This window comes from Eurosta solidaginis, chromosome 4 (genome assembly GCF_040869045.1).
Source record: "Eurosta solidaginis isolate ZX-2024a chromosome 4, ASM4086904v1, whole genome shotgun sequence".
NCBI lineage: Eukaryota > Metazoa > Arthropoda > Insecta > Diptera > Tephritidae > Eurosta > Eurosta solidaginis.
This window is the reverse complement of record NC_090322.1, coordinates 17,954,430-17,980,850: the sequence shown is the minus strand read 5'-3', so window position 1 is coordinate 17,980,850 and position 26,421 is coordinate 17,954,430. Positions and strand designations below refer to the sequence as shown.

The following is a 26,421-nucleotide window of genomic DNA, read 5'->3' as shown; positions in this document are numbered from 1 at the left end:
GCTCGTGAGTATCCCCTTTGAAAGTCAACAACATAAGTTTTTGTAAGTGAAAATTTTCCCGCCCATCGAACGAGTGAATTCTCATGTCAATTAAAGCCAATAGTCCCATGGAGGAATTGAACCACTTCGATTGATATCGCTCGGACCACCGAGTTAACTGGAATTGAACCAATACGACAGATCGAATACAAAAGTGAATTTGTACCCGGACCACCGGGGCTTAGGAGTCTATGCATGAGTTTTGTACCTCTTGACCAACATTATTAATTCTTCGGCCTTGCCGAGCTTTTGAGTGCTTGAATTTCGACCAGAGGAGCCAACATTTCTCGAACCAGCTATGGGGGATAGTGTGTATCCGTTTTGGAGGTCGCATTGTCATGTTCGATGGCGCCACCTCCTACTAAGGCACGATTTGTCCTACTTAAAAGCCCGCTCTTGTTTTGAAGTTACCTCTTAGTGCCGAATCTCGCCTTTTATGTTTTTTGTAAGTTCTTAATGTGTCCTTGGACATTTTGTCTGTTTATAGACATTTTTGTTTTCGTTAGATATTTTTAATATCCGATTTGTGAAATTTTTTCCCACTTTGCGTGGTTATAGTGGAATTTCTATTTTCCGCCACAGCTTCTTTCTTATAAAGTGGCTTTTGCTTGCTTTTTATTTGTTTATTAGCTATGAATAATTCATCGCCACTGTCAAAATTGCGGGGGGGGGGGGGGGGTGAACGAGTTTTATTATTTCTTAAGTTCCTACTTTCCTGTTCGTGTAGAAGAAGAGCCTTTATGTCCTCGTTAGTGCGCTCCCTAAAGTTTGCTAAATCCTGGTAATTTATCCTAGCTGTCCTATTCAGAAAAACATCAGCCGGTTTGCGCTTTATTACGGAATGTATCGTGTTATTATACCTATCCACAGTTATTGCGACGCGTTCTTCAGGTGTTAATCTAGGAAATTCAACGGAAAGGCAGCGGTATATTTCGATCAAAGTAGAGTGTAGCCTCTCTACCTGACCATTGGCCTCGCTTCGCTGCGTTGGTGTTTGGTATATTTCTATCCCTAAGGACCTGATATAATTTAATACAAGTGGTGACAAGAATCCGCGTTCATTGTCCATGACCAAGGCTCGTGGTACTGTGAAATAACGCAGCGCGATCGTTAGGTTCATCCGCAAATGAGGAGATGACTTATTTTTGATTGGGAATAGCTTAGCAAATTTGGTAAATTTGTCGATACAACTCAAATATTTTTGTCGTTCAATTTCGAAAATGTCGATGTGCAAGATTTCGCACGGATAACTAGGAATGGGAGTTGGTTGCTCATATGGTTTAGAAGGGTGCCTATCGTATTTGTTCAATTTACATGTTTCGCATTGGCTAATGTATTCCCTAATCTGTTTGGACATTGCGGGAAAATAAAATTTTTCCAGTACCTGTTCCCTATTCTCACGAGCATTTCGATGCGCGCGCTTGTGCTCCTTCTCGATAATGTCGAATACCCTATCGGCTATTGTCACATCTTCTACCACGCGCTGCGTGATCCTAATTTTATATCTGCTGAAATTGTTAACGTATACAGCCTGCAAACTACGGAGGTCATCTTCCGGAATTTTAATGCCATTTATAACATTTGGGTTGAGGTAATTTTTGAGGACTGGTGACAAAGCTTCGACGCTTAATACAGGCATTGTGACAAAGTACCTTTTGTACCCCCTATGAGGCTCTTCTGTACACTCGCAACTCGCCCCCCGCCTAAAAATTATTTGATTTCTAAACACATTTATGGGTGCCTCTACGTGAGGTATGAGGTCAGAGCTGTCCTGCTCTGCGGAGTGCATGGTACCCTCTGAAGCAGTGTCAGTTTCAGACACCGCGTCAGCTATAGTACTCGATGGTTGTACAGCTATGGAGTCAGTGAGTGCGTTCACTTCCGTCTTGAGACGGGAGAGTGCCTCAGCGACTACATTTGTCTTACCTGGCTTGTAGATTAACTCGCAGTTATATTCCTCGATACGAGCTTTCCATCGCTTGAGCTTTGCATTGTAATTGCGATTACTCAAGGAGAATGTCAGAGGTTGGTGATCAGTGTAAACCCTAATTTTCTTTGCGCCATAAAGGTAGGAACGCAAATTATCTAGTGACCAAACAATAGCTAGAAGCTCTTTTTCATTCGTAGCGTAGTTTTCTTCGGCTTTGTTTAGGGACCGCGATATGTAAGCTATCGGTTTATCGTCGCCTATTGATCCTTGTGATAGTAACGCGCCAATGGCGTAGTTTGATGCGTCCGTTGTCAAATTAAATGGTTTGGAAAAATCTGGAAATGCTAATACGTCCGCTGACATCAGTAGTGGTTTCAGCTCGCAGAAGGCCTCTAAGGCATCCTTGTTAAGCATAATCGCTACATTTTTGGACGCGTTTGCTTTTACCTGTGCATTTTCCCCCCGAGTGAGGTTGGTGAGTGGCTTTGCGACCTTGGCGTAATCCCTAATGAATTTCCTATAGTATGAAGTCATACCAAGGAAACTTTTTAAATCCTTCAAATTTTCCGGGGCTGAAATCGTTTTAATAGCTTCTACCTTTTTTGGGTCAGCGCGTACTCCATCGGGAGTAATAACATAGCCTAGAAATTCGACTTCTTTTTCAAAGAAGCATGTCTTTTCCAAATTAACCTTAAGATTCGCCTCCCAAAGCGTTGCAAAAACCTTCTCAACATTAACGAGGTGTTCCTCTGCATCCTTGCCAAATACGATGATGTCGTCGATATAGACGTAACAAATTTTCCCGATGTACTGCTTGAGGACATCGTCTATCATCCTTTGGAAAATCGCAGGCGCATTTTTCAACCCAAATGGCAACCGAAGAAATTCATATTTGCCATTCATTGTGGACAAGGCTGTCTTTGGGATGTCCGAATCCTTCATGGGAATTTGGTGAAATACGGAAGTCAAATCAATTGTAGTATAGAAGTTGGCTTGGCCAAGGCTGCAAAGAGTAGCGTTTATATCGGGAATTGGGTAAGTATCGGCGATAGTTACAGCGTTCAACCGTTTATAGTCTATAACCATACGATACTGTTTTCCCCATTCGCCTTAGGCTTTTTAGGGACTACCCAAATTGGGGAATTGTATGGGCTTTTCGACGGCCGGATGATACCTTCGTCTAGGAGCTCATTTACCTGTTTTTCGACTTCATCTCTCATACATGCTGGGTAGGGGTAGGATTTACTATACACCGGTTCGTCAGTTGATGTTTTTATTTCTGCACGGACATTCGTGTTTGCAAGCTCATAACCGTTAAGTGGTTTGAAAAGACCAGAGTATTTTTCCAATAGTGAATTGACCTTTCCATGGATATCAAGAGGTAGGTCCTTTCCTAATGTGAAGTTTACATCGAGAGATCTTCTGTCTTTCAAGGGGATTTTGTAATTGTCTATACTAAGGAGGTTATTCTTCCTATCTATTATCGCGCCTAATTTCCTCAGGGTATCGTCCCCAATGATTCCGCAGAATTCACTAAGAGTCGGTAAAACGAAGAAATCAAATTCGGTGGAGTTACCCACACTTTCGAATAATTATAGTTTTACTTTATCCTTTATTGGCACGCTACCCCCCACCGAAGCTACATTGAATAATTTCTTTACAGGAGTTGTTTTCGTTGCAATATTATTTTTTATGAAATTCTTATTTGCGCCGGTATCCACGAGGAAATCCAGCACACGACCGTCAGGCAAAGTATATTCTAAGTATGGTACGCTAGATGACCGGAAGACAGAAAATCCTCCGAGTTGTTTTCACTTGGCGATTCCTTCGGGTCCATATCTCCCTCTTCGCTCTCCTCGGGTGTAGTATGGAACACCCTTTGCTGCTTCCGTGGTAGATTTTCTGAGCTTGCGCTTCTTTTAAACGGATTTGGGCGATTCATGTAATTAACGTTGCGTGTCTGTACCGAGAGGTCTACGTCCATTTTCTCTACAGGCGCATGTAGTGGGGTGCTGGCATTTGCAAATCGACCTGACGGGCGGTCACTCCTTACATATGAGTGCTTTTCCTGGTTGCGCCAAGTAGGTTTAGGGGGTAACTGATCCTATTCCTAAATGAGGAGGTACCTGGCAAATTGTTAACAGGGACAGCCACACGGTTATTGGAATTGTTCGTATGAACGGAAAAATTGCGGAAATCCACATTTTGGATTTCCAAACAGGCTGAATATGCCTCTGGCAATGTTTTAGGGCGTCGTATAAGGAGCATTCGCGACATTTCGCCGTTAAGCCCACGTATAAAAACGTCCAGGGCACTATTTCGGTAGGTTTCTACCAGAACTTTAACGGCATCTTCCGTGTAGGATTCGGCTTTTATTTTATTAATAATAAGGGACCCTGGCGTAGAATTCATCGATTCTCATTCCCTTTTGCTGTAGCTGGTGCAGTTGGTGTTCGAGTGTACCAACATCCCTCATATCTGCGTAGTGCAGGGAGAGGCATTCCTTACTTTTTCCCCAATTGCTATCGAATATATTGTAGGAAATAAGTGCAGAATCAGCTGCTCCCCGCACCTTCTGCCTAATATGTTGGAGAATCGCTCGGTAAAGGGGCTTTCCCTTCATTACCGCAAAGTCTGAAAGGATCACTTCCACAGAGTGAATCCATGAGATGTACTGGACAGGGTTACCGTCAAACACTTGTAGCTCCTTAACACAATCAGGGAGCCTACAGATATCTCTGATCTCAGCCTCAGAGGTGGGTGGATGAGCCACCACTTCTTCAACCACTGGAGTAGTGGCCGCTGTAGATGAAGAGCTAGCTGAGTCAACGCGAGCCACCCGCCTTTCTAGCAAATTTATTTTTTCAAGAAGGGCGTTGACGGCCCCAGTCAAATTTGTCACTGTGGCTCTTATATCGTCCATTTTTTGTGGAAATATTTTTTTTTTTTTTTTACTTTACCTTTGTGTTTTTTATACTCACGTGATGAGATAAATCATCCGTACTATATCAGAATTACACTGCAGTGCGTACATGAGCTCTCAGGAATTACGTTGCAATGCGTCCAGGCACTTCAGGAACTTCCACTAGTAGGTAATGCCGGTAGTATGTAATGCTGATGATCTTGCCAGAAATTCTCCCTTAGTTTTTTCCATGGTTTCCTTCTTTCAACAAATTCTTTAGTCGGCTCTTTCTTTTTTGCAAGGACAGTTTTTCCTTTTTAGCACTTTTTTTCCACAGTTTCTTCTTTTTTTTTTTTTTTTTTTGAACAAATTCTTTTTTGAATTTTTTTCACAGTTTCTTCTTTCTTTTTTTTTGCGAACAAATTCTTTTTTGAATTTTTTTCACAGTTCCCTTCACTTCCTGGGTGCCTGCTCGGGCGCCAGTTAAAGGACTATAGTCCTTGTTTTATAAAAAAAATTAATTTGTTGGGCCAACTCGCCCAACCAACAACACTAAACAACACAAGTTCAAATAGTCTTTTACAAGTATATTTTAATTCAATTAATTCACAATTATAACTAAGATTAATTTACTGTTAACTCTAATCCGTCCCGAACTCGACTGCCGGCTCTGCCGCAACTGCTCCCATATATAGCCAATCAACAAGCCGCGACGCGCCTCTTGCGTAACTTGTTGACAGCCCGCTGTGTGAGAATGTTGAAGTCGGTTTCTTCCCACAGGTGCTGTATGTGTGCATTTCACAATCATGTGTAATAGAATTTAGCTGACTGTGCGTCTGGAGTAGTTCAGTAGCATGAGTGTTAATTGCCGTCACTAACCATGGCCTTGAATTAAGGTGTTAGGTTGCCATGCGCAGCCGTATGTAGTGAGAACCATAATTTGCAGGTGTTAGCAAAGAGTATATATTTGTTAAGAGGCGTCACTCGATACTTTGTTGTTGTCAAAGCAACCCTGTCATGTCGAATGTGATTCTCAAGGAAGTTTTGTTTAGTTTTTTTAAATTGAATCCTATATAGTTATGCGGTAAAGTGACTTTGCATAGTTACGATTTTTGGAAAGAGAATTAATTAATTAATTTAGTACAATCAATAAAATAAACACAAAAACCCCACGAAAATGTATAGAAGGCGTTTTTATAAATACATCTGATAAAAAAAACCAACGACTACCTTGAGAAAACATCGAGTAATTTGCTTTGGCAACAACAAAAGTATCGAGTGACGCCTCTTGACAAATATATACTCTTTGGTGTTAGTTGCCGTCACTAACCATGGCCTTGAATTAAGGTGTTGGGTTGCCATGCGCAGCCGTATGTTGTGGGAAATATAATTTGCTGACTCGGCGCGCGTGTACTGGCCATACGTGGGAATGTTGCGATAAGGGCAACTGGCGCGTGTTAACTTGGATATCAAATGAAAGCTGTTGAGGAGTGCTATTATACAGGATCATTTTCATACAACTGGGAGGCTAGGGTCTCGAGATATAGCCCAAAACGTGGACCCGGGTAGCCCTAGAATGTGTTTATACAATATGGATATCAAATGAAAGCTGTTGGTGAGTCCTATAGTACAGGATAATTTTCATACTACTGGGAAGCTAGGGTCTCGAGATATAGCCCAAAACGTGGACCCGGGTACCCCTAGAATGTGTTTATACAATATGGATATCAAATGAAAGCTGTTGCTGAGTGCTATAGTACAGGACAATTTTCATACAACTGGGAGGCTAGGGTCTCGAGATATAGCCCAAACGTGGACCCGGGTACCCCTAGAATGTGTTTATACAATATGGATATCAAATGAAAGCTGTTAATGAGTGCTATAGTACAGGATAATTTTCATACCACTGGGAGGCTAGGGTCTCGAGATATAGCCCAAAACGTGGACCCGGGTACCGCTAGAATGTGTTTATACAATATGGTTATCAAATGAAATCTGTTAATGAGTGCTATAGTACAGGATAATTTTCATACAACTGGGAGGCTAGGGTGGACCCGAATACACCTAGAATGTGTTTTTATATTATAGGTATCAAATTGAAGCTGATGATGTGTGTTATAATACAGAGTAAGTTTTACACCGCTTAGTAACTAGGGTCTCGAGATATAGGCCAAAACATAGACCCGGATGCCCCTAGAATGTGTGTGTATTATGGATATCAAATGAAAGCTGTTGCTGAGAGCTCTAAAGTTTATTGTGATATTCGATTTAGTCGCATCAACCTGGAAAAACTGATAAATATGCATGCGAAGCCGAAACAAAGACAAGAATTAATAATACCCACAAACCTATTTACATACGTCCTATTCGATTTTCCTGAAATGTATATAAATTTGCCTATATTAGTATTTACGATGCTTTTTCCGGGAAGTATACCAGAGACGGACTGGGCCTGGGATTAGGACTAGGACTGGGACTGAGACTGAGACTCGGAGTGGGACTGGGACTGAAACTCTGAACGGGACTGGAACAAAATACATACCACCCTCTGGGACTGGCAATAAGAGATGAAGAAGAAGGAGAAAAACTTGAGAGAAGAGAAAAGAGAGAATGAGACTGAGAAAGAGATAGAATGAGACGAAGATGGAGATGAAGCGAAAAAGACGGAGGGAGGAGTGAATAAAAAGATTAGGAAAAAGTCTAGAGGGGTAGGGCAGAGTTAGACGGAAAAAGCTTATTAAAATGTATGCAGATAGGCCAAATTTTGGGCAGAACAACGTCTGCCGGGTCTGCTAGTTTTTATATAAAATTAATGTTTTATTTAAATTATTAATTACATTTCCAAAAAAATTCTTTAATATTTTCTAATTTTCAAATAATTCATTTTAGTTTTTTTTTTATATGGTTCCACGTTCACCAATACGAACTCGTAATTTTACATATTCGGAAAATCAAAATAACAACTATACAAATAACATAATGGCTCACAATACAACTCAAAATTCTAACATTAATACAACACAAAACAACATCTCTAATATAACACAAGATACTTCAACAGAAGATAACTTTACAAATGCGTCTTCTACTAAATCTATTAAATTACCACAATTTTGGCAAGAATCTCCCGATGCCTGGTTTTTACTTGTTGAAGGCCAATTTGAAATTAACAATAGCCGTGCTTCTTTTTACATCTATAGACGTTTACGCTTAAACTTTATATGGACTGTTAAGCGTCAAACTTTAAATACGCCTCTGAAATTGCTGCGCATAAAATTTGTACTACTAAATTTCAATACGCATTATACTCATATCTAACTGAAATATGTTTCTATGTTTCACCCTCTGCACTAATTCTATGTATTCTATGCGTGTCCACTATTCATCGCAACTGATTCAGCTATATTTTATACATTATGGCCACCAGAGGTTTGTGTCTCCGATTTTAGGTACACCCTGTTCTGTAGATAGTTATTTAACCACTACCGCTGGATAGGTCTCCTAAGCATTATCTAAGCGAGGATAAGCGTTGCTTTTACGCGCAAACGTAAACATATACGCTTGTAAAAAAAACACGGGTAATATCAATGATGACAATTTAAAATTTCAAAATGTTTAAGTTACTCTTCAACGAGATACTATATCTAAAATTTTAGACGTTATTAACCCTCCTCCTCTTTTCAATAAATATGACACAATCAAAAAAATATTATGTGAAAGATTTTATCTTAAGGCTTAATTTCCTCCAAAAGCGGTACCGCTATATTACGACCGCTAAAGAGCGGCCGGTATACTCACCGTTTCTAGCGGCAACGCTTTGTTGGAAACTACGAACGGTTACGGCAGACGAGTTGCAAAAGTTAATTTTACATTTTTGCATGTTTTTTTTAGTTTTTTATAATTTTTCTTTTAATAAGCTCACAAGAAAAAAATTCAATTCAAAAATGTTTATTTTATAAATAATTTGAAATATTTGACAAAATATTCACCGTTTTAACAATAACGGTGGGAAAACCGGTGATGAACGAGTTTCTACCGTCATGAAGGCAGGGTTGTTTTATGCCCGGCCGCTATATTACGTTACGGTGAACTTCACCGTCTTCTTAGTTTCCACATAATTACTTTTACATTGCAATATTTTTGACAACGTACTCTACCGTAATGTAACGGCCGCTATATAGCGGCACCGCTTTCGAGGAAACCAAGCCTTTAGCGAAGAAAAACGATTAGAACAATTATTTTCAAAAACTTAACTTGGTGATCGTTCACCATCTGAATTATTTAGATTTATGAAATTACTTATAGGTACTGACTCCATTGTAAGTCAAGCATAACTTTTAAAATTATGGATTCGTAAATTGCCACAAGAAATATAAATCCATTTAACTTCTAGTAACAATCAAAATAAAGATGAAGTAATTATTTTGGCTGACAAACTTTTTGATTTAATCAACAAACCTCATTCTTCCAAATCTCCTTATACTAATAATAATATTTTAGAACAGTGCGTTAAAAACTTAACTGAATTAACTACGGCTATTTATCAAAATTTAAATTAAATTTCTAATGATATTAATCAATTGCAAATTCGTTCAAGATCTAATGAAAGAAATAGATCTTAATCTTGAAATTTTTCAAGATCCAGAAATTTTTCTAAAAAACGAAATTTGAATTCACAAAATATTCGTTGGTATCACAAAAAATTTAAGAAATTTTAATTTAAATTTAAATGTATACCTCCCTGTAATTTTAATCAAAATCATAATTCAAATTCTGAACAAAATTTAAACTGAAACAATCCATTATAACGGTGACGGATAATGGAACTATTATTAAACCTACTCGTCGCCTATTCATATTTGATAAATGCAATAAACATAATTTTCTTATCGATACAGGAACTTCGGATCTTACTTTGACTGTAGCAAACGGTTGTTCAATTAAAACCTTCGGTACAAAACTGCTCAAAATTGATTTAGGTTTAAGAAGAGATTTTGAATTTCCATTCAGTATTGCGAACATTGATACACCCATTTTAGGAGCAAAAATATAATGAAATAATGGATTCTACTACAAAAATTAAAGTTGCTGGATTTTCTGATATTTTCTACTCAAAATTCCTATTGTCGAAAATAAGTTTTCAAAATTACTTAATGAATTTCCGTCTATTACCTGTGAACCAGATTATACTAAAAAAGTTAAACACCATACGGTTCACAGGATAGAACCATGTTTTGCCATTTTAGAAACCCAGGCGGCTTGATCCAATCAAGCTTAAAATTGCTAAAGCTCAATTTGAATTTTTAGTTAAAACGGGTATAAGCAAACCCTCAAATTCTCCTATTGCATCTCCACTTCATCTCGTTCCTAAAAAAGAACCAAATGATTGGAGACCTTGCGGAGACTATTGAAGACTTAATTTTATTACTACACCAGATCGGTGTCCTTTACCACATACCCACGATTTAACAATTGATTTAAAAAACAAGAATTGTTTTTCCAAAATTGATCCTGTGCGTGCTTACCACCAAATTGCAATGGCAGAAGAAGACATTCATTAAACTGCAGTAATTACCCCTTTTGGAATGTTTGAATTCGTAAGAATGCCTTTCGGTTTACGAAACAGTGCTCGAACTTTCCAACGCTGTATTAATGAAGTATTGTAACGAATACTAGCAACACTAAGGGATACTATCATCTCTAGGCCGATACTGAGCAGTGACTTGTATGCACATAACCAAATTAATCATTATGTCTACACATATGTCCATACAAGCAGCGGAGAGCAACGCACAAGCACATGCATATATCTGAGATACTCCCAAAAGTAGGCAATAATTTGTGCAATTATCACTCTCATATACACGCGCATATGAGAAACTATACACGTGCATCTGTAGTTATAATTTTATAGCAGTAACTAAGTAAATTCTGGAAACGCCTAGAAGTATGGAACGAGGAAATCGAAGAGTATAAAAGAGCGCAATCTGAGAAATCAGCAATGAGTTTAATTTAAGCACGCTATCTGTCGAGAAGTAGTAGTATTGTGAAGTACTTGAATAAAGGCCATTTTGCATTATTGAATAGTGGAGTTATTTATTAAACAGTTTAGTGATTCGAACGTTAGTAGAAGGCTGCAAATAAGAGGAATTTCAGTAAATTCGTGACAGTATTTTCTGACTTCGATTTTGTATTTACATAAATTGATGACATTCCTAGTGCCACCCTGCAAAAATCGCGAGTACTCCATGCATGCATGTATGGAGTACTCGCTAGGGACCAACGGAATGCTCCAAAATTAACCACAATTCATACAAAAAATATGGTCCAATTAACATTGCGATGTCCTAGGACTGGACCATATACTTCATCTTGAATATATTGCTCAATTTACAAATGCTATTCAATATATACGTGGAAAAGACAACATAGTTGCCGACGCACTTTGCCGTATTCGAGAAATAAATGCAATTTCAACTCAAGATATAAATTTAGAAACTTAATATAAAGAACAACAAACTGATAAATTTTTACAAAAAACGATTTCTGATCAAAATTCTAAAAATAATTTAAAAGAAATTCATACTTCAGTTATTAATTTAAATATATGGTGTGATATTTCTCTACAACCTTTTCGACCTTATGTTCCACATTCTATGAGAAGAATTATATTTGACAAAATTCGCTCATTATCTCATCCAAGTATAAGAACAACTAGAAAATTAATTCAAAATAAATATTATTGGCCTAACATGCGTAAAGAAATTAACGATTGGACTTCATCTTGTATCAATTGTCAAAAATCCAAAATTTCAAGACATACTAAATCTCCTATTCAAAAAATTCAAATACCATCAGGACGTTTTGAACATATTCATATGGATATTGTTGGACCTCTTCCAGTTTCAAATGAAAATTGTTATATTTTAACAATTATTGACAGATTTTCACGTTGGCCTGAAGCTTATCCACTTAAAGACATTTCAACAAATACCATAGTAAATTAGGCGAACGAAAATCATACTGTACAAGTCACTTATCGTACCCGTCCTGCTATATGGGGCAGAAGCATGGACCATGACAACAGAAGATGAAGCGGCTTTGGGAGTGTTCGAGAGTAAAGTTCTTCGAAAGATTTATTGACCTCTACGCGTTGGCGATGGCGAGTACCGAAGAAGATTTAATGATGAGCTGTACGAGCGATACGCAGACATCAACATAGTCCAGCGAATTAAAACGCAGCGGCTGCGCTGGCTAGGCCATGTTATGCGAATGAAAGATGATGCTCCAGCCAAGAAAGTGTTTCTATCGGAATGGCATGATAGAGAGATTTCATCGAACTTTAAAAGCAGCAATTATAGCATCAAACGACGGTTCATTGGTCTGACATTTTACCATTCATCTTTGGTTTAGGAACATCTATTAAAGAAGATTTAAAATGCTCATCCGCTGAACTTGTTAATGCCAAACACTTAGAATACCTGGTGAATTAATTGCTTCAAATAGAATAAAGAACATGATTTTTCTAATGACGCTCTTCACAAATTGTGAGTATGTTTTTGTTAAAGTTCTTCGTAAATCTAATTTAGAATCACCTTATGAAGGACCTTTTAAAGTTATCTCTAAGAAACATAAAACATTTACAATTCAATACAAAAATACTATTAAAAATATTTCAATTGATTTACTTAAACCAGCAAACATACTTATTAACATTAATTTAAATACAAATACATTAAACAACAAAAAAGAAAAATATTAATTAATTATTTATTCGTTTTAAATTTTAAATTTTCTTGGAGGGAGTAAATATAGTGTTAACTACTTTGTACTTTGTACTTTAATTTTTAAAAATAATTTTTAGTTTCCGTTTAAACTTGAAAATTTTTGAATACTTCAAATAAAAGAAAATTCTAATTAGTTTTTAAAATATTGAAACTCTAAATAAATGAAAATAAGGGTAATCCCCGCTTAAAACTCATACAAATAGACAACATTGGTTAATTCGTTGTAGTTCTATAAATGGAACCAAAAAGCAACAACACCAAGCTTCTTTGAAACCGCCTTAACAACGCATAACTTTACCACATGATGCCATACGAAGTGCGGACTGTGAATAAAGAAAAATATGCAAAGAAGGCAATTGGGATAAGGTTTACAACAACTAAGGCATGACGTGGCTGAATGCGTTTGTAACATTTTCAACCATCGTAGGAGTGCGGGTTCAAATCCCACTCCCGGGAGAAAAGGCTTTGAAAAGATTTACAACGTATAATCGAAACTGCTTTCGCCTTGTCCGTCCTGATGTCACGTTGGTTAAATTTTTCCCAAATCATTAAATAAATTATAAAATTAAAAATTGCTTCAAATAAATTTTTTCATATATTTAAAGCAATAAGGGTAATCCCAGCTTAAAACTCATTTAAATAAAAATTAAACTAACAATATTATTGGTTTATTACCAAAGTTTATATCCCTTATTTGGAAGTCGCCAGGATCGAGCTGTCTTATAAGGTCACGTTCTCTCGCTAAATTTGCGGACTCCTCCGGAAAGTGAGGCCGAATTTCGGGAATTCTACCGGCGGGAATAAAGCGAGCCGAGGCGGATTCAATGACCTTGCGAAAACACGCTCCCCTTGGCGAAGATCAGTCGGGATAGGGAGGGCAGCAAAGCGGTTGTCTGTAAAGTTTATGAAAGTGCGTTTTTCTGTGACGATGAAGTCGGCTGTACGCTCGAGCGAAATAAGTATAGGCAGGTGGTCGGATGCCAATGTTACCATCGGCTGCCAGTTGACACAGTTTACGAGTCCTGCGCTCACGATTGATATATCCGGCGAACTGTGACAGCTTCCTACCATACGTGTTGGGGCGTCTCCGCTTATTGTGCAGAACATAGTTTCTTCTATTTGATCCGCCAACATCTCACCCTACTGTCTGCCTGCAAGTTTGAATGCCATAGATCGTGATGGGCATTGAAATCGCCTAAGATAATGCGATTATTGCCAGTGAGTAAGGCGCTGATATTAGGGCGGTATCCACTGGTGCAACAGGTGGCAGGAGGGATGTAGATGTTGATGATTTCTAGGTTTTCATCGCCTGACCGGACAGTGACGTTCTAAGACACTGTCCCTTCGGCCGATGTCGGGATCAAATATATGATATTGCACTGAGTGGTGTATGATAAACGCGACGCCGCCTCCATTTCCGCCCTCGCGATCTTTTCTGTGGACATTATACCCAGAACAGATCTGCAGAGTAGATCTTGCTGTAAGTTTAGTCTTTTGAATCGATCTCCGTGATCTTCCCAGTTAATCCATTACAGTTTAACTGCAGAATTCTGAAGTGCAACTTGGGAGACGTTGCCACTCTGAGAGTAAGTGGCGGGTGACTACGCCTGGGTTGTGAAAGGCTAGGACGCAACTGCTGTTGTGGCCCTGGGACTGGACGTCCTTGGGTAAGCATTGGTAATGGGGTTACACTGAAATGACAGTCCTTGGTCGGGAAAAATCCCGAGTCGCTCCGGTACATAAAACCGACTGTCTTGGGAAACGAAGAGACTTGGATCCTACCCCGTTTTGGAACGGCCCGGGGTTATTGTTCAGATTATTGGTACCGAGGTCAAAACGTGCCTTTTGAACACTCTTGACATTTTTGGACGTGTATTAACAGTATACTCCTCTTCTGGAGTAGTTGTTAATATATTACATGATGGGAAAAGTTATTCAACACACAACAGGAGGATGGACAAGGCAGGAGATATACTAATTTGGTGAAATATTAATTTAGGTTCTGGCTTTAGTCTTGATCCCTTAAACCTGAATTGTTTGAACTCTGAGAAGATCCGTTTTGGCAACCTAATATTGAATTCGACGCTGCGGCGAACTTTAGTCAGGGGCTCCGAAGCCGAATAGATCGTGTACACATCTGGCCAAGCCTTCGCTGACAGTAAATATACCAAGCGAGCTTCGTGTCTTTATTATATAGCGCACGTTGTTGCTTTAACGACAAAGACAATCCCCAAATGCTTTGGGGGAATGTTGGGTGTTGATAGCCCTTTGCCGGGTATAGATTCGGTTCGTTTCATTAAGGTTCTAGCACGACCATCTCACACGGTAGAAAATATTCGAATAGCCATTCGCCTGGAAATTATCATCAAGGGCGGGTCATTGTACAAAGGTGTAATGTGACCATAATTCCCGTCCAGTACTTTATTTATTTGTATATTTTTTTCAGAAAAGCGACTTGTATAGTTTTACATACTTTTTTCCTCTGAAAAAAAAAGGAGTTTTGTAAAGCGACCACATTCATATTTGTAAGGGCGTTCAAGATGGCGACGTTAGAGCGTTAGAGAGTTAAACTCATACATTTTTTACAAATTTTTTAAATTAGCTCTAAGCTAAAAAAATAACTTGCCGTTCTGCAAGTGGGCCTATAAATACTAAGACCGTGTTTAAATTTGAACATACTCGACTTTTTAGTAGCCAAAAAATGTTTAGTTTAGTTACAAAATTCAAATCCTCGCTAAAAGGAAAATCGTTTTTTTTTTATTGTCCTGATTACTTGCGTTTTTTTTTTCAGAGACAAAACCATACATGACAAGAACTACCAATACCCATGCGATATTTGTGGCAAACGATTTAAAAAAAATTGGGACTTAAATCTACATAAAAGAATTCATAGCGGCGAAAACCCCCATAAATGTGATTGTTGTGAAACGCGGTAAGTTATAAAAATCCTCCTCCTAATATATTTATCTAAATTTATTCTAGCATTGCTCTCTGTTTGTATTAAATAGATTTGCAACAGTTGCGCGCCTAAGGGAGCATATGCGTACTCATACCGGTGAAAAACCATATAAATGCAAATACTGCGAACGGTGCTTTTCTAGAGGAGGTGTACTGAATAGGCATTTACGTGTACATCTGGGTTATAATATACACAGATGTAAGTTTTGTCCCTTAGCTTTTCGTTTGCTTTCGGAGCTACAATTACACTCAACTACGCATAAAGACGAAGATCCAGAGACGCGTGAGCGAAATATGGCAGCTTTAAGGGAAGAAGAGGCTAAATTGAAAGTAAATAGGTAAAATGGCATTCATAACCTCCGTACACTGTGATCTTATATTTAGGTTAATTACTCCGTAAAGCGCGGAATCCAGGGCCGGTATTGTGTAATACGATCCGTGATCGAAACCAATTTTTGACATCGCAATATCTCTTAAATGGTGGATCGGATTAAGGAAATATACTAAATAGTGGATACGTGTACTAATTACAATTCATTTTAATTTTTTTAAATAGTTTGACAAAATCATATTCAGCCCAATTCTAAACGAAAATTCCGTGCGAGTTTTTTCCCTTCTCCCATTCCTCGTATTCTAAATAAAAATTCCTTGTGAGTTTTTTCACTTCTCCCTTTCCTCCTATTCTGAACAATGTTCGAAAAAGCGGAAACCGGTTATGGGAGAAAAGTAGGTATTATGAATGTGAGGGAGAGGGAGATTTGTCTGCCATTTCATAGGAGTTTTTTCACTAGTTAAATTAAAGGGAATGCATCAAAATAGTTAAAGGAAATTGGTTATTTTAAGAAAGAACACTTATTTGTACAAATTTGTGCTAAAATATGTATTTAGATTCTACCACAATATTCTCACTGTTAATACAACAACAACAACAACCACAATATTCTTTAAGTCGATAAATATACCATAAGCAATGGAAGAGCTCTTCGCATATTTGATGCAGCCATCCAGAAATTGCGCAAGGATTTTTTAAGAAGGTTTAAATAGATTTTGGCATATGGCGAAAGGCGAACTCAACTCGACTTGGCCGCCAGAAAATTGCTTTGCAGAATGAAAGCAGGCAACTTCGGCGGATTTGTGTTATCCCGCCGTCTTCTTCTTATGCTCCTCTGCTGATGTTGCTGTGTCACCAATTCATTACTCATATCAGTGAATACCAAATGAAATGCAATAATGTGCATTGTTTATACCTTATTTCTTAATTTCAAACAAATTCGCAACAATAATTAAACTTTTCAATTTTTTAAACAAAATAAGAAATGCGCAACGAAATTTCAATTGACAAAACAGCTGACTTCGAAAATTCGAAATTCCTATTCCCCAATTTTTCTTCTACCTAGGAGAAAAGAATTGGAGGAATTTTTTCGCGGGAATAAAAAAATCCGCGAGAATATTTAGAATTGGTCTGATTTATTGTTTGAGTGAAAGCGTTTTCCGATACGTGATCGTAATACACGGACTCAAATCCATTGTAAATCTTATGTATTCTTGTTATTTTAAATGGCACCACACGAGTTATTAATTTGTTTGATTCACTTTCGAGAATTTTCTTTCATCTCATTTCGCGTTTTGTATATAATGGCCGTCTTCCAGTGAGTTTTGCAGCTCCGGCTCACGCTCAATTCTCACGGGAATGCTCTGGATCATTGAGAGACTTGAGAAGCAGATGTCGTGAAATTTTGGCACACGTGAAATGTGATGGGCATGTGCCGCCGCTGTTTTTCATTTAACTCATACGGCGAAAGGCTAAGCAGCGACATCTATTTTTGAAAAAGTAGGATTATTAAAGGCAGCGTTGCCAAACTAAAAAGAAGTAATTAACAAATTATCTGGCTCACAAATTGAACCAGACTTCTATCTGGATTTATCTGGCTCAAATCGTTGTTGTTGCATTTACATGCAAAATTATTTATCTGGCTCAGGATTTTGCCACCGGATGATGGCAAATGTTTAGTATTTTAAATGGCACCACGTCAAATTTTAATTTTTACTGATTCCTGTTAGGAGTGCAAAAAACCACCCTAAAAAATGGTTCCTTCCAACCCCATTTGGTCCGCTGGTCCTTTTTTCTCAATTTTGGTCCATTTTCGGCACGGTTTTGGTACTTTTATTTCTTTTTCACTGAAACAAAAATTCAAAATACTGCTAATAAAATTTGCCACAAATTTATTAACCCACATATAATTTTAATTTACTTCAATGGAATTCTTACCACGAAATTTGAGACTTTTAAGACGCTTGATTTTTAGTCTGAGTTCAAAACCACACTTACTGAATCTAGGATCTGGTATGAAGTTTAAACTGTTAGGGAAAAAGTAAGCATCTATAAAAATAGCATTAACACAATTGCTTAGTTTCTTTAACGATGTACTGAGTTTGCCACAGCGTAAATTTTTTAACCGTTCCTTACTAAAACCTAACTGCGCAATACATTTTATTTCATTACAATCAAGCAAAACTAGGTTCACAACGTTTGATTGGTGAAAGACATATGTAGTCTTATCCTAGAAATGTGAAAATGTAATGCCTAAAGGTACATTTTATTTTTGTTTATGCAGTTTGGATTAAAGCCAGAAAAGGAAACCACGCAAACATCATAAAATGTTTGCTTTTTACAACGAATACGACACTCTAGTAATTTGCCGATTTGTTTGTAACCCAATAAAATAAAACTAAAATTTGGTCCTTTTTCCTGATGCCTGGGGCCCTATTCGCTAACTGTGAGTTTTAAAGTGTACACAAGAAATTGTGTAAACTTTGAAATTCTGATTCTGTAAAGCAAAACTGTTAACAAAATATCTCACTGATAAAAACTCCGTGAGTTTTCTTGGCAGCCAGTGTACACTATTATGACATTCAAAACTCATACGCAGTGTTGCAGAATGACTTTTGTTTTCATGGCGTTTGATGAATATTTTCTCACTGACATAAGACTTTTACATTCAGCGCTCATTCAGCAAAACAATGTGCACAATAGTTTACAGAATCGCATGAAAATTTAAAGTGTAAATTGTGTGTGCAAATGTGTTTCCAATGCAAGTACATTTTTCAGTTTTTCACAGTTAGGGAATTGACCCCCTGGTCCATTTTTTCGATTAATTTTGCTCCTAAATGAAAACATGGTGTAGCAACCGTCACAAATCGCCTACCCTGTGTGTGATTTGTGGGCAACCGTGTTTGAAAATGCATGTGGCAAGGTTGCATTTTTCAGAACTAAATTTTTTTTTTTTAAATTATGAAATAGTAGTATGCAAGCGACTGCCATAGTAGTAGACATGTACATGGATATCATGAACAAAGTTTAAAACTAAAAAATGTTTCTTTGAAATATAATCTAAGGGAAGATGCACACGAGGTGTATCTTCATAGACGCGTATTAGGCACAACATAAGGCGTAGAGAGAACGTAGCTGCATGCCATATTTTGTAAGCGTCTACGAAACTACACCTCGTGTGCATCTTGCCTAAGTTTAACTTTTTTAATTAATGATGATAAATAACACGTGAAGCAATTACGCTTAAAGTGACTTTTGCGTCGTTTTGGCACTTGCGTTGCGTGTACATCTGACTTTGAACACACGCGCTTTAATTGCTTCAATCCATAAGCAACGCAACGCCAACGTCAAAGCAACACACAAATAATTAAAAACATACGTTCTTCTTGAAATTTTTTGCATTTTCTGAGTTTCTATCGTCGTTCAACTAAATAAAAACATAATTTGTATTCATCCTGGAACTCGACGCAATCTGATGAGGGCACAATAGACCAATGGTCGCAGTGCAATTCCTAATAAATAAAATGTGACTCTTTTGGGTTCATTGTCAGAGGGAAACTTTTAACGTCCATTAATTCAAAGTGACACTTTATTTGAAAAATCACTGAACGATTTCTTTCAAATAAAGTGGTTGTTAGCGTTCACCGAAGATGGCGAAAACGGCCCCTGGAATTGTGGTCTTATGTAGCGCATGAAAGTGAGGCAAGGTGCACACGAGGCTACGCCATGAACCAATAAACAGATCCCGCATTAAAAAATTAGAGAGCAAAAATCGTAGTTAGCTGTGAAATAAATTTTCTCCGCGTGATGTCACGCTTTTGACTACATGTTTCATTGCTGACGTAGTGTTCAGACTTTATTCCAATCGGAGTATTTTGCTCCTCTCTTACCTCCTGCTACATTTTTTATCTCAAAGGTTTATTTGGGTCGAGTTGAAAACTAAATAGTATTACTACGTAATATCTTTTGATTGAAGTTTTTATTGTATAGGTATGAAAAGCTGATTGGTTACAAGTGACGATTGGATGAAATGACGTGAATTCATTATTTGTGTGTTAAGACATGTTTGTTCACATTTTACTTACAGTTTTTGTACTTTTTTCGTACGGAATGAGAAATAAAGTAAAATGTAAGCAAAAAATGTGTCCGGACGCGATCTGTAAATCGCTGCACTATCGTCATATCTGCGTGAAGCTCATATAGCTCATCATTATAGCTCCTTCAATACTCGCCGTCGACATCACGGATAGGACTATAAACCTTCCGGAGAACTTTTCTCTCGACACCTTCCATGATTCCGAGTCATACATCAGGACAGGTATGATGAGTGACTTGTAGAGCAAGAATTTTGTTCGTCGAGAGAGGACTTTACTTTTCAATTGTCTAAACAAGCAGTTGTTGGTAAAAGTTATCTCCGTTTGATTTCTAGGCCGAGATTGTTTTTGCTTTTAATGGTTCTTCCCAAATGAACGAAATCCTTCACAGTCTCGAATTTATATCCGTCAACAGTGACGTGGCTACAAAGACCACGATGACAGCAAATACTTCGTCTTGTCCAAATTTACTGCAAGATCCACTTTTTTTTGGCTTCTTTATCTTATACCAACTCTTCCATGTTTGAACAGCCTGGCGGTTATCCCATCATTACTTGGCACCTTGTAATTTTTTAGCCGTGATATTGCCATTCTCACTACGCCATAGTTCGATGCCGGAGAGTGTTTTTCATCATCAGGTATCGCGATATCGGGTTCGTCGCCCCCTACACTCTGTACGTCAGTTACCAGGTCACCATTTTCATTTCTACAGGAATCTGCCCCAGTCTTGAAACCATTAAAAGAGCATGAAATATGTATGGTAAACCGAAAATAATTAGAATACTATTTTTTCGAGATAAATATCCGGGAAGATAGAATGTGGTGTGTTAATGGGAGCATTAATTGGTCATGCTACACGTTTTAGGCCGACTCCATGTGCATATGATAAGGCAAATAACTTTTTTGCTGAGAAACATTTCCTGGCAAAAACACAATCGAAGGGTTTGCCAAGCCATGAAATCAATTTGATGTTAGTTGTTCGCCCGCTTTCAAAAAGTTAGAAAAAATATACTCCGAAAATTTTATTTTCACTCCGGCGTAGTCGTTTACTCAGGTAACCGTTTTAAATACTCCGAACACTGATAGCGAAACAGGAGAGAAATGTAATAAATGGAAAAATTTCAAAAGCGCTACGTCATCAAACTTTTTTTCATTCCATTATGAGGCTACGCGTTTCCTTTGGTTTCGAGGACGGATATACCTGAAGAAATTTAATTTCTTATTTTTTTCAATAATTGTTTGCTTTTTGTAGCGACGCTCGAAAGTAGCTTCGTGTGCAGATCTTGAGGCGCAGAGAAATCGTAGCTACATGTCATATCTTGTACGCGTCTATGAAGCTACATCTCCTGTGCATCTTGCCTTATTCGTACGGAAAGTAAAAATTAGCCAGCACCAAAACGAAAATTGAGAGAAAATTTATAATATAATGCATAGGTATAAAATGCATGCAATGTATAAAATCATTTTTATTATATAAAATTAGTATGACATATATGATTTGTCAATATTATTTTAGTTCTGCTACACATTTATAACATATACATAGTTAGAAGTAAGCATGATGTAATAATAAAGGTGATATCAACAACATAACCTCACTTTTCCGGCAGCTCTAAATGCCAGTATTTACGTGTATTTCAAAAGTAATAAATTTGGATTGCTTAATTTTTCGTACAAATTCTTCAAATAAATTAGTTTTCTGCAAAATTTTGTTTATATTCTGTTAGGTAGGCGGTGGTGCGACCGGTGCTTACCTATGGTTCCATAGTTTGGTGGGAAGTTCTAAGTAAGAGCTACAATCTCACCAGTCTGCAAAAAGTCCAGCGCACTGAGTGTGCTGGTGCCATAGGGGCCGGACGCACTTGCCCCACAGCTGCTTTAGACCCCATTTTGCACCTGCTTCCGATCGACTTGCATATACTTTGTACATCGTCACAAACCGTACTGAGACTCAGGGAGTCTGGGTGTTGGAAGGATACTCAGCAAGGGCATAGTAGTAACCTAAATTAACTTCCGGATAGTACATGTAGTACCGCCACAGATTACTACCCTCGCAAACTGAAGTTTGAGTAGGGTTGTAATACCGCCATTCCAAACAGGAACGAGTGGAAGAGAAACCCGGGCATAAGGGTCGACGACATCCAAATCTACACTGACGGCTCCAAGATGGAATCGGGAGTGGGGGCCGGAGTCTACTCTGAGTCCCTAGATTTGTCTGCATAATTCAGACTCCCATCGCACTGCAGCGTGTTTCAAGCAGAAATCCTCGCGATTTGGCAAGCCTGCAAATCACTGGAGGGCTTGAATGTAGCTGGTAAAGTTTGCATCCTGTCGGATAGCCAAGCAGCGATAAAAGCGCTTTCCTCGCCACACATTAACTCAAAATAAGTGTGGGTTTGTAAGCGACTCATATTCCAGTTATCCACCAATCTAGAACTATGCGTTATCTGGGTCCCGGATCATAGGGGGATAGAGGGTAACTAGAAGGCCGACGAGCTGGCACGCAGGGGAAACCGCAGGAGGAAATAACCAGTGTTGAAGTAGGCATACCCTTAGCAGTAGCCAAGGGAATATCCAAAGCTTCTACTTGAAGAAAGCACAAACAAAGTGGAATAACATCACCACATGTGCAATATCAAAATCCATTTGGCCAAACTACGATGGAAGGAGGACGAGAAGTCTTCTGAACAAATCCAGGGCCAACACACGCAAACTGATAGCAGTCTGCACCTGTCATTGGGCAGTAGGCACGCATGCGGAAAAGATTGGCATTCTGTATAACGACTACTGCAGAAGCTGCAAAGATCCAAATGCCAAGGAGACATTTGAACACTTTATGTGTAAATGTCCGGCTCTAGCTAGAGCCCGACTAAGTTTCCTTGGAACCCCGTTTCTAGAAGACCTCAAAGGTCTATCTGTTATAGCAATCCCGAATATTCTTAATTTTATCAACAACTCTGGCTGGTTGTAATACATTGACCGTAACATTCCGTAGGTTTTAGGCGGGTTATATGGCATCAAAACGGCTTTAAATAGCTACTTGGGCGACCAGGGTCGCAGCCATTTCACCTACCTACCTACCTGTTAGGGAATACAAAGTTACATTAATCTTTTTGGCTAAGCAATTCTATTAACGGCTTATATAGTTATAATATTTCTAAACGTATAGTGAAATCTACTACGATCGTAGTAGGACTCAAAGGCAGTTTTGTATGATAGACAACCCTCTAAATTTTGCATGCCGAACTTGTCAGAATAAGGAAAAACGTCAACGGGATGAGAACACCTGAATATATGGAAGTAAGAAAATGATTAATGACTACATTTATGAGTGTTTCATTTATTTTCATCGAGGAATAAGTGCGTAAATATAAAAAAGTATGTTTTTATAAAGTACATGTGAAGCCCCATAGATAAAATAAGTAACAGAATGAACTTTGATTGGTATATTATATTTTTAAAATAAAAATCTCTTGCTAAAAAACGAGCAAACCCTAACAAATTTTTTTCATTTTCGTACTTAACTACACTCTCTTTTGTGATTCAGGATTTTGGGCAAATTTTGGAAAAACTCCGAACATCATTCCTTCATTATACTTCATTCGAGTGCCTTCTTTCACTGCCTTCCGCAACATAACCTTAATTTAAGCTGCTAAACTATATAGTAAGCAATGCCCATATCATAAGAAAAAGCTCAACAAATTGTAATTTTCCCCTTGTCAACATGGCTTGAAGTAATTTTATTTAAAAATATCAATTGCTTTTTTATTTACCAATTTGTTCACAAAATTTCGTTAAAGATGCGGTTTTCGCAGTTTTCGTGGTTTGCATTATGATCTGGATAACGCGCTTAACTATAAAATTTCAAAAATAATTATTGTGCTATTGGTATTTTTATTAAAAGTTGGTAACCCTTTATACTGACACTACTCTCCATGTCAAGCTTTAAAATCTCAATTTTAACCTACACTGCATCCACTTGAAGTTTATTTGACGGATAATTGTTTTTTTTTTTTTTTGGAAAAATTATAAAGAAGAAGCACTGGATTTTATTTTTTAAGTTTTCAGCCCCAAAATAATTAAAATATTTTGGAAAAATACATTTAGGCATCGAACGTGCTATGATTTGAAACCCCTCATGAATGCTTTGCTGTTGCTTCTCATATAAAAGTTGGATTTAAAAATACAATTCACAGCCTATGTATATCACATATGCTAAGTTCTTGTTAAAGCAAGCCAACCGTTCAGCTTCGACACTATTCATTCCGGCCGGTGGAATGCCTGAATTCAAACCACACTTCCCGGCGAAAGCTGCAAAGCTAGCAAGAGAACGTGACCTAGCGAGATAACCGACCTACACACTAGAAATCTCAACTTGGACATTATTCTGCTGGTAAAGACCCCGACTACTTAAAAAAAAGTGCTTGCAGTTTTAAACTTAACAAAATTTGCAATATATACATGATACGTAATAACACTACCAGTTCTGATCCCCTTCTATTTAGTTAATCTCTCCACAAAACGTTTAGTGTGATAAAAAAAATACTTAACTCGTTTTACCTTAGAGGAGATTTGGAACGAGCTTCCCTTCAATTAGCGTCCTGCTATTTTTAATTTTCCTTACGAATTGGGTGGACGAGACCTTCATATGATGTATTTTGGAACTATTTTCCGTCATCCCTTGTCAAATTTGGTTTCGAGACAAATCGGTTTCGGCGCTGAGCCATCATCAGTGTCGGTTTTCGTTGTGATCTGTTGTTGTCGTTTGTCTTGTATTTATAGTTCGTAGGTACATGAGCAGGTATTGTCAAAATTGATGCGTGTGTATATTTATGTGTATGTGTTGTGTGTTCATTCCGAACCGAGGGTAGGTTTTACTGATCGATTGGTGCGGCTGACTAAGACAGGAAACTGTCAGTAATTCTACTCTTTGTATTTTTTAAAGAAATTTGCCAATTTATATGTTGCTTTTCCAGTATATGTCATAGTCGTCCAGGTGTTATTATTTTCCTTTTCATTATTTCTTTTTGGTTCTCCATGTGTCCTTCGGAGCTGATCTACTAGTACTTTTTTATATCCGTTGTTTGCAGCAACGTTATATATTACTTCAAGCTCCTCTTATATGCTTCTTGTTTAAGAGGTGTTGTTGTTGTTGTTGTAGCAGTGAGTAAGAGGTGTTCTTTCAAGTCTATGTACCAAATATTTTATGCCGATTCCGAACGGCATCTGCAATTCAGATGAACTTTTACCGACAGGCTTTTCATGGCAGAAATACACTCGAAGTGCTTGCGAAAACACCGAGGGCGACCCCGTTTAAAAAACTTTTTTCTAACTAAAATACCTTTTTATTTTTAATGTAAAAAGTCGACCAAAAATCGACCAATTTTATTAAATTTGCAAGTACATACATAAGTAATTTTTAAATATAGCAAATGTTGGCATATAGCCTCTTACGGAACACGATATTTGAATATGTATATCTAGTTCCTTTTAAATCATTTCGTTCGTGACGTTTCTCTTTAAACGTATCCTTAAAGTATATGTAAGAGCAAACAACTGGGTATATAATGTTCGGTTTTGTCCAACCTTAAACTTCCTTACATGTTTTCTCCTAAATTCGAAACATACGATCACGTTTTAGAAAAGTTTCTTCACTTTGGTAAAAATTCCGAAGTAATCACTTGGATCGAGTATACTCGGTACCTTTTACTGAGTCGATATTTTGATCCGAGTATTTTTGCAGATATATAGCCTGTTATATCCTTTAACGGTCTCTTTACATCTCTTCTATATAAAGCTGTGCGTGGCCCTTTACCAAGTTCGGTAATTTTCCAGACTCATACCCGAAGACAATGAAGTAGTTTACCAAGTTTTGTAATGGCAACTTAAACCGTTTTGTAGGTAATTGTTTACTTTAGGTTACAACTGCTAAAACTCGTCCAAAAATATCGCTAGAGGTGTCAAACGATGTGTTTTGATCCTAGGACCGCGAATCCGAAAGCGGAAATTCAAAATTTTATTTCTGTCAAAAGATATTTCCAAAAAACCGAAAAATGGTGCCGGAGCGCTCCGAAACCGGGGGCTGGATCCATAGCATTTTTGCGCAGAGCACCCTTCTGCATTGGCGGCCTTCGGGTCGCGCTTATAAAAAAATTACCCTGGGTGAGTCCAACACCGGTTTGGAGACCAAAACTATATCCGAGCAAAACACTTTTACCCACAGTTTTTCTTGTGGGTACAACAAAATCATCAAAAATTCAAAAACCACATAAAAATTTTCAATCTTGTTTGCAAATATCTCTGAAAAGAAATAAAGTTTCCAATTTCCGCTTTCGTATTCGTTATCCTGGGCCCAAAGCGCGTTTGACACCTCTCCCAAT

General features: G+C 37.8%; 1 protein-coding gene across 1 annotated transcript in view; it reads left to right on the top strand.

Annotated features, from left to right (window-relative positions):
* LOC137248415 (uncharacterized) overlaps positions 1-26,421 on the top strand; it is a 277,648-nt gene that overhangs the window by 249,599 nt on the left and 1,628 nt on the right. The window contains exons 32-33 of the mRNA XM_067779354.1: positions 15,450-15,590; positions 15,667-15,946. Of these exons, the coding sequence (XP_067635455.1) occupies positions 15,450-15,590; positions 15,667-15,946 (421 nt within the window). The remainder of the gene's footprint in view (positions 1-15,449; positions 15,591-15,666; positions 15,947-26,421) is intronic.